The 12,184-nt window shown below is 41.2% G+C and overlaps 1 protein-coding gene across 2 annotated transcripts in view; it reads left to right on the forward strand.

Annotated features, from left to right (window-relative positions):
* Positions 1-6: 6 nt before the first annotated feature.
* Positions 7-12,184, forward strand: part of MAP7D3 (MAP7 domain containing 3) — a 46,018-nt gene continuing 33,840 nt past the window's right edge. For both annotated transcript variants that reach the window (XM_035323524.1, XM_035323525.1), the window contains exon 1: positions 7-140. In XM_035323524.1, coding sequence (XP_035179415.1) covers positions 47-140 — 94 coding nt within the window. In that variant the 5' untranslated portion in view covers positions 7-46. The remainder of the gene's footprint in view (positions 141-12,184) is intronic.

Genomic DNA, 12,184 nt, shown 5'->3' on the forward strand with positions numbered 1-12,184 from the left:
GCGGCCCCCTCCTGCCCGGCCGGCGGAGTCGCGCGTCCCGGCGAAGATGGCGGAGGGCGGCGGCGGTGGTGGAGCGGCGCCCCCCTCCTGCTCTTCCTCCTCCTCCTCCTCCTCCTTGAAGGGGCTGCGGGAGCAGATGGGTGAGTAGCGGCCAGCAGCGGAAGGGCGGCTGCGGCCGGGCGGGGGGCGGGTGAGGGCACGGCCAGCCGACGACGACGGTCCCCCCCCACCCCCCCGGTCCCCTTCGTCCCTGCGGGGGCTGGGTCGGCGGCGGAGCGGAGCCTGGGGCCGCCGGGGCTTTGTGTCCGGCCGGCTGGCGGCGGGGCGAGGAAGAGGAGCTCCTCCCGCCTTCCTCGCCCAGCCCTCAGCACCCCGCTCCCCCCTGCCCGGCTGGGGCTGCGGGGCTGCGGCTTGTCCCGTTCCCCTGGGGCGGGTGGCGGGCGGCAGCCGCGGGACCGCCCCAGTAAGGGGGTCCCCCGAGGGCCCTCGGCTGCCGAGGCTGCTCGGGGCGCTGCCGGTGGCCCCGGTGTTCAGGCCTGCAGCCCCCGCAGAGGTTTCGTCCCGGCGAGGCGTCCTGTGACTGCGCCGGTCCCTGCAGAGGGAAGGGGACAGGATGTGGCATTGCTTCCGAATCAAAGACTTGATAATAACCTTTTTTTTAAAAAAGGTGCCTTAAGAGACCTAAGGAAACTCTGCACTTCTTTGCTTTGTCCTCCAGCGCATTTATGTGTCTATTTGTACGTAAGACCCCTGATAATTTGTACTCTCTGAGATGTGTGTTGTGTACGCGTGATGTATGTTCCAAGCATAATCTCACGGCGCAGCTGCACACATTAGCTTTGTGGGTGAGCTGTTGTAAAAGATAAATATTTTCTTAAACCAGACTAAAAAAAGTAAGGACACAGAATCATGGATTTTGATTTAATTTGATCTAAACTAACCGGGACTATGTACAAAAAAAAACTACTGCAGCAACCTACCATTTAATTGTTTTCACTGTATCTGTGTAATTATATAAAGAAGAGTGCTGGCAAAACGTCCTGAATGCTCAGTTCATATCTGGCAGTCTTTATTCTTCACTGTGTTCTGTGTCAGAAATATTTTTTTTCCCTTTTCAAATTAAGACAATCTAATGCTTGAGAAAGATAACAGCCTGCCAAAAGATAATGCCTCTCACCTGCACAGGCCATGTCTATTTGATCCTTACCCTCACTGCTAGAACTGCAGAATTTCTTTTGTGCATTGGATGCTCTTACACTGTGGATCCTACATTTTTCTCTGGCAGAGGGCACCCATGTTTGCTGACAGCTGTCATGGCCTAGATTTAGTCCCCCAAAAAAACATAGGTGAAGTGTTCTGTGAACAACTCAGCTTCTTCTCTCCTTAACTATACCCATGTTCTAATATGCACAAGAAACCCTCACTAGATCCTAGAAAAAAGGATAGACCTTGAGGTTTTTTTCCCCTGAGACAATAGAAGTCACTGAACCAGAATCTAAACTTCAGTTTATGTAGAATGGATTTCTACCACTTACATGTTGGAAGATGAGATCATTGCTAATCTGAACTGAAGCAGTGCTGTTGTCTGTGAGCATACAGTTCTGTTCCTAACTTCTCCTTCACTATCTGGAGAAAGCAAATAATGTTTAGAAATCATCCTCACAATCCGGTGTTTAACAGTGGAATTTGTGAGATAATTGCCACCGTATTTGCTGCTGTTTGGCAGAGTTGTGAACAGTAACTAAGCGATACAGCAGCTGTTTGGGGAAGGTCTGTTTTTTTTTTAAAAAAAAAAAAAATAATTAGAAAAAAGACAGCATGAGGAACCTTGTTCTGTCCCACGCTGCTGTTTGTCAGGCTTGAAGATGTTGGGAGAAGGACATAACATTTTGCTTTTGTAAGGTCAGATGGCTGAGTGGGGACCTTCTCCATTCCAAAATACCTGCTAACCAGAATTCTAACACCCAGCCGCTGCTGGGCTGTGGACAATTACGTACTTTGCTGTCTTAATCTGCAGATCAAACATCTCTACAAACACATACAATGCTACAAGTACATTCAGTCCTTTGCCTTTGAACTTCTGGTTGGGAATCTCATGTTTAAGGCCAATAAATACAAGTGGGCAGCATCTTGCTGAGAAACCATGGCTCCTTCTGGTATATGTGTGTATACATATGTATGTGTATATATACATGCATATGTATGTATACATACATATGTACCCATATGTACACATATACCTTTTGTGAAGTTATCTTTTGCATAGATTCCTTTTGTAGGTCTTGAGTACAAGACACTGCCAGGTCGTTGTTCCCTGCCTCTGCTGTTTCCAGCCTTTTGATACTGGTTTGATTTTCAGCTGATCGATGCTGGTTAGTTACTTTAGTCCTTGAAAATGTAGAATCCCAGCGTCCCACTAACTTCCTTATCCATGTGGTAAGTTTAAAGAGAATCTTTTTCTTGCAATTCAGGCTGGTATCAAGATAAGGAAAAGGTATTTCTTTTTCTTTGAGTATCAGCTGTAATTGAGAATCTGTGGGTCAAATCATGCTTGCTGTATCAGTTCTATAACTCCTTTACAATGTTTTTCTGCCCTTCACACCTGTCCAGTCTTATTTCCTTTAAGAAGGTGACAAAAAGCAGAATTTCCTTCTACAACTAGAAGCTATTTAATGTTGCAATCAGTGATGCATGAACAGGCAACTTCCATTACATGTGATTTGTGATTATACACTATGAAACAGCAGCGTATAAATGGCAGTTTGTTACTCCTTGGGATCCATGCTGGCTGTTGTCATCAGGGGCAAAGAAGAATTTTTGCTCAGATTCTAATACTGTAAGCACTGCTGAGGCTCATAAAGACTGAAGAAATGGGGGATAGTCAATTGCTTGTCAGGTTACCCAGCAAGCGAGGGGTTTTGAGTGGTATGGGCAAGTAGAATTTTAAAAGTACATTTTTAAGCTGTTACAGTCTGCATTTATTCTATTGTTTAATCTTCATTTTCGCCAAAATACGAAGATCTCATCACTTGTCTTTTGCAGTATCAATGACAGGGGATGTGTCTTTACTTTTGCCAGAGCTTGGATACACAGTTGCTAGGATTTCCACTTGTATTTTGAGTCACTGTAGTGAAGGTGGTTCAAAACATGCATTTTGTATAAAAATGCTGTATGTAAATTTTCCCTTCCAAGGCCTACATAGTCTTTTCGGGAAACCTGTTGCATAACATGGGACAAAACTGAAGAGCCTTTTTTCTTTGGCCTTTTCAACAAGTCTAGCTGCAGGCATAATTCCCATTACCTACATGGCCAAGCCCAGTTTGGTCAGTTGTCTACTGAAGCAACTTCTTCAGTCAATCCGTATGTTTGTTCTGCCCTGCTTAAGTGACTGTCTGCCTTTGTCCGTTTTGCCTGGAACACAGCTCCTGGTAACTTCTTTATCAAACACCTATATACAGAATTTACAGTAAAAGAAGTCTAAATGGATAACTAATAGGGAAAATTAATTGCTCAAGCAAGTATTGAGGAACATGTGCAGATTTATCTGGTCTCCAGGTAATAGTCATTAATAAAATGTGACTTCAGTGCATGAGTTTATAGCAACAGCTACGGAGATATTAGAGAACTGGTGAGTAGAGAAAGTGCTTTGGGACCCAGCAGCCTCATAGGACAACTGATGATTTGGTCTCTGCATCAGAGCTTCTGGCTGGAAGAGAGGAAGAACTAACATTCAAATTTGGCTCTTCAAAAGCCTTTCAGATTTACAGAGTTGTTGTGACTAGAGATGGTCTTCAGAATTTTTCTGGGAAACTATAAGATGAAGAATCTGCCTTTGTCAAGTTCCTGATAGCATGGAGGGTGTTAACAGTAAAAAGCATCTTCAGTGTTCAGTTGTCTTACTTAGTAGCGTTTGTACAGATGGCTCATGAGTTTTCCATCTGTGGAGCAAAGGCGGCCTGGTGACTGGGGTATTAAAGTGGCATTTGGTAGATCTGGGTTCAGCTTCTTGTGTTCTCAAACTCCTCATGGCTTTGGAGAAGGCCTTTAAGGTTCTCCTGTGCTTCATCTTATTATGCTTATAATACGTAAACCAAAAAAAAAAGTCTCAAAACCATATAGATATACAACATATTTTGGGAAATTTCATATTCACAGTGTTCCATTTCCTACTTGCTTTTTCATGCATTAACATTATGAAAGATACATTTGGATTCCATGCTTCAATTGAGATCAAAGTATTGAACAAATAACGACTTGCAAGGATCACAGCTGTCAGGGTGGAAGCCCAGAGATTCTGTCGTTTTTACTGTCCCTAACTGTATACAGCCTTACAACATGATTGGAATTAAGGACTGCTTTTTCTTTATACGCTTGTCTTTTAAAATAAGAAAACGGATAGGAGTATTTAAATTACTGATATATTGTTACTGATTCTCCGTTCTTAACAGCAGTAAGACAGTTAAACAGAAAAGTGAGGAAATTGAAGAAATATTCTGGGATAGTCGTAATTATAGAAGTGTTGAATTCTGCTATCTTTATGTAGACATGATTAAGTAATCAAAGATACTAACAGTCCCGTTGTGAAAGGATATCCTGAAAAATAAAATTCTGAGCATGCAACTCTAATGACTTCTCTGAAAATGACTTAGGAGATGACTTGTGATGCTTTAAAAACAAACTAGGGACAACAAATTCCTGTCAACCACAAATGAATTAGAACCATTTAGCTTCTAATTATGCAGCTTACAACCAGGTAGTTCTTAATTGATGATATGCTTTTGATACGTTTGCACATGCCTGTCCAATAATTAAAACTGTTCTAGATGTGACTAACTTGCTAGCGGTGTAGGATTTCTGGAAGAAAACCAAATGTTGTTCGATGTGTTTTTATTTGAAGGAGAACCAGTAGCTGCCATGCGTGATGTCTCAGCAATCCACAGAGTGCGGCTGTTGTTCACAGCACACATAAATGGACACAAGCATTTGCTCTTCAGGAACGCTGCTCTAGATGCTTGACTTCTGTTTTCTTTTAAATTAATTTCATTTTCTGGTCAGTTTTAAACTTCGTTGCAGGTGAAGGAGCCCACAGTTGTAGTTACCTTTGACAAAAATTGTTACCATTGACAGTGTTCAGAATACCTCTTCCTTTCCTCTGTTTTCTGTCTTTGTAATTCACAGGGAACTTCTAAAATACTGTTTTATGAGTATTTAGCTGGCTCTTAATTCACTGACACCCTCTGCTGTTTAAATGCACCAACCTGAATCTTGGGAGGGAGCAAAGATATTGCTGTGGCTTTTGAATCGCCTTCTCCGAGTAAGAGTTTTAACGCTTTTAGTGTTAAAATCCTTCTCCCAAATCAGAGGGGGGTTGGCTACAAGAGTATAGAAATTCTATAGAGATCTTTATACTAGAAGAACATAAATGAATAAACGTGTTCTATGAAATTGAGCGTTTACCCTCTTTTTAGTTTTCTCCAGATAATTTTGTAAAGAAACAGTTTGGTGGAACAGTGGTGATCAATGATACATAAGTTGAGTTCTGGACGTTCATAGCCTAGGACAGCAGTCTCAAGGCCAGATCAGCAAGTGTCACCTCACATTCAGTTTTCTCTGAAAGATTTTCTGTCACTAGGTAATGAATTAAGCAAAACCATAGTCTCTTGATTGTTCTCTCATGCCCTTTTATCCTGCTTGTTGGTGTTTTTTTTGTTGTTTTTTTTTTTCACCCAATGGTCATTTTTAACTTACCTTGCTTGTAGTGGAATGCCTCAGAACTTTTAGTTGCTTAGGTTAAGCACACAGTTTTAAGAAAATTTACAGCTTAATTACTTTTGCATTTTGTGCCACCATGTTCTCACTGTTGACCTGTCAGCATCTGATAGCACTGAGCTGGTGCATGGCTGTATCTGAGTGCTGTATGGGTGTGGAGGTTGGTCTCTTGGAGGTAAATACCGGCATAGTCTCCCTTCTTCTGAAGCAGAGAGAAGTGTTGGAATGGGTTCTTAAGCTGCCATGAGAAATTCATCAAGTGTAAAAGGCAAAAGCAGTAGTTTTCACTGCTTTTGTGTAAAGGAGCTATTATCCTTTCATCTAAAGAAAGCTCAAAATTGTTTTCACAGGATTTGTCGCAAGTTAGTTGTGACTTGTGGTGCTAGGCTGTGTTCTGTCATTGTTTTGACTGGGTGAATTGAACAGTTGGCAGCCAGAAAATAAGAGGACAAAAGCATTTACAAGAAAATGCTTTGAGCAAGCAAAAGAAACCAAACTATTGAGGAAAGGGGGAAGTAGGGGATAAGAGAAGTTAGCTGATTTCCAGTGTTAATCATAGTGCAATATAAAAGAATGAAATCATAAAATAGATGTGAAAGAGAAAAAGAGAACAGAAGTTTGTCCTGAAGTTGCTTTTCACAGTGGCTGTGCAGGTGTATGAAGAGGAGTCAATTTAAGGCAACCACCATAGCTGGGGGAATGCAGCAGGTTTGGCTGACATCTGTCTGTCTTGCTTTTGCTGGCTCCTGGGATGGAGAAGCATGGCAGAACTAAACTGCTCTGTGCAGGTTCGCAGTGGGACTGCTCTGACAGCTGTTAAGCTAGTCAGCATGAGGGACAAAACACATGAAAAATAATTCTTGAATTTATTTCAGGAGTCTGAGGTATTGCAAAGTATTAGTGAAGAAATAAAATGATCTGTACCAAAGAACAAGTACAGATAATCTTCTGCACCATGTATAAAACGTCACCATTTTACATTTTTATTCCTTCTGTAGCTGTTAAACCTGTCTGATTCTGTCATGTTTGCGTACACCTGTATATAAACATACAGCCTATGTCATGTAACACTTAAAGTTCATAGTGAATCCACATAAAATGATGTAAGGGTATATTTCTTATCTAAATTACTTTCATTTTAGGACAGTGTATCAGGATATTAGGATATTGAAATTTCCACAATGCAGTAATAGGTAAATACTGATTTCTGCTACACTTGTGGATGTCCACAAGAGATTTTCAGTCATAGTTTATTTCATCAGCTTTAAAGTCATTGTTTAATAGCTCTTTAAAAGAAATCACTCAGGGTGGATGAAAGCAATTTTTGTTTTGCAGTTGGCAGCAGGAGTTTGTGGCTGCCAACCCACAGAAACTTGGTGCAGAAATATTCTCTTTACATCTAAAATGCAACTATAATGTGTTCTGTTGGAGAATTTTATTGAGGCATTTTAGTGCCTTGCTCTTTCACTGAGAAACATAATGAGCATTCCAAACTTTCCAAATCTGTGGCCTCCCTGTACCTGTGTCCAAGTAAGACTCTGCTTCTAGACAGCAAGGAAACAATAGCAGTGCATGGCCATTTGCTAAGGAGTACAGCTGGGACTGTAAGCTTTGTATATGCCTTCTGTAGGAAGTGTCAGCTCTAAAGAGAGGTCATTGTGCAAATGAGCTTGGTAAGCACAATGCAATAAAGAGATTAATAACTAATACCACATAGAGCAGAGAAGTGATCTGAGTTGCATTAAACCTTTGCAGAGTGTTGGGAATATGTGGGTTGGGGAAGCATCCTCTTCGGCATGCCGTTTTGTACAAATCATGTCAAAAGAGATTGGTGAAAGAGTACTTTCTTATTTAAAAGGAAAAAAAAAAAAAAAGGAAAAAAGGTGAAATCATGCTGAACACAAAGCCTTTTCACTTTACTTTGGGAAGGTGAGGGAGAACTGTGGGGAAGAAGAGTGGCAAAGGAGAAAATGAAGGGTGCAGAAAGCCACTGAGTAATTGAGAATAGAGTATCTGCCATGACTCAGTTTCATTTGTTTCAAGTGGTGAGTAATAACATACCTGACTAGTAAAGAACCCCAAGATGTGAAGCCCAGCCTCTTTTCCAGAAAAGGGGGATGAATGTAGCTAGTCAGCCCTGTAGAAGTCCTCTGTGTACGTGGTACAGGCAGTGCTTCCTACCTACTTCTTCAAGAAGCCTGTAATGGCTTCTTGAAGAGTTGGTGACATTTCTTCTTCCTCCTTAAGCCTTGTGCAGGAAGTTGCTTTCCCCATTTAGTAGAGAGAAGCATAACTCTGGTCTGAGTGGTGTGAGCAAGGTTAAAGTAACAGAATATGAGAGAGAGTAGGAATTACTAAGACTCTCCATAGCAGGTTGGTTCACAGTATGTATCGCTAGCTTTTGGACCAAGCATGGTACTCAGCTGATTCTGCTTTTGGACAATGGGATAGCTTCTCTGGCTATAGAAAGTTTTTGTAGATGGCTACCGATTCACTTAAGAACGAATTTTGATTCTTTGGCCTGTGCTCTTACTACATTCAAGTTTGGTTTAGATTGTGTTCCCCTTAGGGAAATGCGTACAGAGATCAACCCACAAATTAACTAACAATCTTCCTGGTGCCTTGCTGAGCATGCCCTAGGCTGAAGGAGCATGTAACATCTTTTTGAGATTGCTTCAGCCATATCTTTGTAGTTTTCCTAGTAAGAAGTAGCTTTTTTTTTTTTTTTTAATTATGTGGATTTTTTTTTGGTGTTTCCAGTTCTTAATCTGAGTATGGATATTTTAAAGATAATTGAAAACTTTCTTGCAAAAATTGAAAGTTTCTTGCAAATATATCTCAAGTATTTATTTGTAGAGCTGCTGATTTGTATACTACAAATGCTTGTGTCAAGCAGTTTTCCAGTGGGAGCAGTACTTCTGATGAGCTGAAGAAATCATCCTAAGCTGCCTTGAGCATTGGGAAGAAAACCAGACTGTAGTAGAGAATTAGGTGCAGAAATAGACTTAAACACCGCAGGACAAATGCTGGGGGCAGGAAAGCACATAAAGGTAATAAAATAAATATCCCATGTAAGGAATACGTCTAAAATGAAAGGCTGCAAATAGAAACTAGAATAAGGGTAAGACGACAGGAAGCTCTTCTGGCCTGCTGAAGCTGAGAGACGGCGTGCACTGTTTTTGGAAGATCTGCATGCTTCCCATCTGGTGACTGCCCAGACAAAACAGGAGAACCATCTGCTTCCCAGCTGGTCCATCAGAAGGTGCCTGCTGGGCGGCACGCGTGCTGCTGGTGGAGCCCATCGGCCCCTGCAGCCTGAAGGTGGGATGTGAGGAGCACCAGGGAAAACAGAGAGAAGGGGGCAAGCAGGGAAAAGGGGAGCGTGTAGGGAGGGGGCTGTTCTGTTCATCATTACAAACCTTGTTGTCCACCAGTTTATGAGAGGGTGTGGTGCGTCCTGCTGCCAAGGAGTAATGCTGTAAAGACAGTATGCAGTTTTTTGAACTGTCTAATGTATGATCTTCCATCTGTTTATCTTAACCTGTGGTAATTAATAGGTGGAAATCAGCTTAAAGGAAAATACATGGAAATCTAAGCCTTGAATCCTAACTTCTTCCTGCTTTGGAAAAAAGGTTGAAAGAAATAGGATCTGAGGAGTGTTACCGAAAGGGGTTACCAGCAGCTAGGCAACGAGTTACTGGTTGAGAAAAGAATTAATGCAATTCAAAAACGACATCTTGCAAATTTGACACACTCTGCTATTAAATCAGAGATGTTTAGTGGGAAGTTCAAATTTGTTCTGTTTTATGTGTTGCTTGTTGGGTTCTTGGTACCTGATTTAAACATTTGTGAAAACGTGTGGATTGATAATGATGCTTAACATTGAAGAGATCTCCTAACTTTTGTTTCAAAGGCTTACCCTGTTTTTTTTTTTGTTTGTTTGTTTTACATAATGAGTCATTAAATCATAAGAACTAGAAGGATGACTGTGAAAGTCAGCATATTCTGCTCTCCCTTCTGGTTTGGCACAGGAGAGGAAGAGAGAGTGGGGCAGCATCTGGTCGGGTCAAAGACATCGTGAAAGACGATGCGATGGAAGCCCTCAACCTTGCTAGGTAAAGGGACGGAGCTGGTTCAGGTCCTAATGAGGCTTGCTAAGAACAGCAACTGTGTGGGTCCTTTGACAGTCTTGGCAGTGGCCAAGAGCATTAACTCAGCGCAAGGATAGAAATAGAAATCAAGTTTTATTTATAGCAGCGGGCTCTTAAGGGCATATTGGAAACCTAATCAGAAAGGGAAGTGTTGTCATGCTTGGTGCGAGGGAGGTGCCACAAGACCCACGCTGTTAGCTGGGTTGTGGCCTGGGGGTTAACAGAGAGACGAGCCCGCCTTGTCCAGCCCGTGGCAGCTCTTGGTGCTCCAGTTGGGTTGGGTTGGTTTGTCCAGTCCAAGATGTGCTGGGCAAGATGCGTAATGTTAGATGGTAGTGACACGGCAGAAGGAAAACTGCTGCCCAAGTTACTTAACCATTTTCTGTTCCAAATAGCCCTATTTTATTATGCACAAATGCAGATGTTGGTACTGGCCACGTGGATGTCTTGTGCCTTTATTAATTTTAGTTGAAGTATTTAGACTACTGTAAAATAAGCACACATCATGCTGATAACAAACAATTGTTGTGAAAGCCCTTAGTGACTGCTGTGGGAGGGAAGCTCAGAATAGAAGTGAGATTTAGTTTGCCTCTAAGAGAATTTTTCTTCTCCAGGAAGTTTGCTGACTGTGTCCGTGAAGGCATCTCCCAGTAATACAGCACATGATACAGGCTGTAGTGAAGTGGTTGTTAACTGGTTTCCTGTTCTGGGGTTTCCTGATTAATTACAGAAATACTAGGCTTATTTTACAAAAATAGATAGGTTTTGTGGGAAATTCATTTCATTTAAGCTTTGCTTCATAGCAGATCGCTGCATTCATTATGGAAAAGTATTCTAAAAATCACAGACATCTTATGCCAAAGAATATTTAAATCTAATTTAAAAAAAAATCTTTTACCATATTGAAGAAAAACAAGATCTGTGTTTTTTAAAACTTGCACAGTACAACAATGTGTAGTTAATCTCCCCATACAGTAGAATGTTGATGCTGAAAATTACAGATTTTGTTGTAAATTTACCATAAAATTGACAAGGTCCATTAAACCTTTCTGCTAATGTGAGATTTGATGAAGTTGAGCTCACACGTTTTGAGGATACATCTAATGTGATAGCTGTTTCCCTTTTAATAATCTTGTGCTTAAGTCTGCAGTTCGTTTTTAATTCTATTTTTGTTAGTTAAATGGGTTGTTTTGGTGTGACACGAAGGTGCGCTCCTAGTGCCTCTGAATCTGCCGCTTTCAAATTTGTAAGCACGTTGTTCCTATTAAAATTACAGATCGTTGAATCAGTGATCAGAATTACAAAATCCTTTGGCTAAGTGTTTCTCGACCTTTTCCTTCTCTGTGCCCTTTGCAAGTTGTACTGGTTTTGTAACCCACTTTTATGTTCTTCTGTAGAATCTCAAATATTTTCTGCAACCTTAGTTATATTTTTAAAATGAACTAATTGCCTTGTAGATAGGACACATTTTTAAATGGTGCTTTCTAATCATAAACATTATTTAAGTGTTTGTGTGCTTTTTTTAATGAATAAATACATAATCCCATAAATCCATAATAACCAGTTTGTTCATCAAGATTTCTAATAGTAAAATAACTTCTGCAGGTAAAGTAAGATTAATTTGGTACCTTTTTACATTACAGCTTGTTTCTCCCTATAACTTTTTTACAGAAATTTGGATGTTTAAAGTTTCTGGGAGTACAGGCAAAATTCCAGTGTTGGTTTTGACCAGAACCTGTGTCCAAGTCAGGTGAATTTATTCTGTTGTGCTCAGTTCCCAGCTGGGCTGGGCTGAATTGGCTCAGTCCACCTGTGTACCTCTTTCGATGGAGACTGAAGAAAAAATGCAATTGGGTTTCTGTATTTCTCTTAATTTAAAATTGTATTTGAAGATGCTCATCTTTTTTCAGTCTTTGTGGCCTACAGGAGTATCGCTGGGCGTAAATGTCCTGGCTGTACGTTTTTGTGCTCAGAAAAACCTGCAGTAGGCTGTTCCTTCGCAGAATGTTTTCACGTCTTGTTGTGTGCAGCGGATACAACTCTCCTGTTTTCTGGCTGGTGACCTGAGCAAGATTCATGTCCATGTGACATGCAATACTCACAAAATCAGCTTTTTGACTGACTTTTTGTCTATGTGGTGAAATTACAGTGTGCCCTGTTTTAGCTCTTCTCTTTTCAAATTGGTAATCTTACCATGTCGCGTTATATCAGGTCTCTCATTTGTTTGAAAAGAGCCTCAAAGATGCACTGGGTAGAATTGAGGA

This window comes from Oxyura jamaicensis, chromosome 4 (assembly GCF_011077185.1).
Source record: "Oxyura jamaicensis isolate SHBP4307 breed ruddy duck chromosome 4, BPBGC_Ojam_1.0, whole genome shotgun sequence".
NCBI classification, from domain to species: domain Eukaryota; kingdom Metazoa; phylum Chordata; class Aves; order Anseriformes; family Anatidae; genus Oxyura; species Oxyura jamaicensis.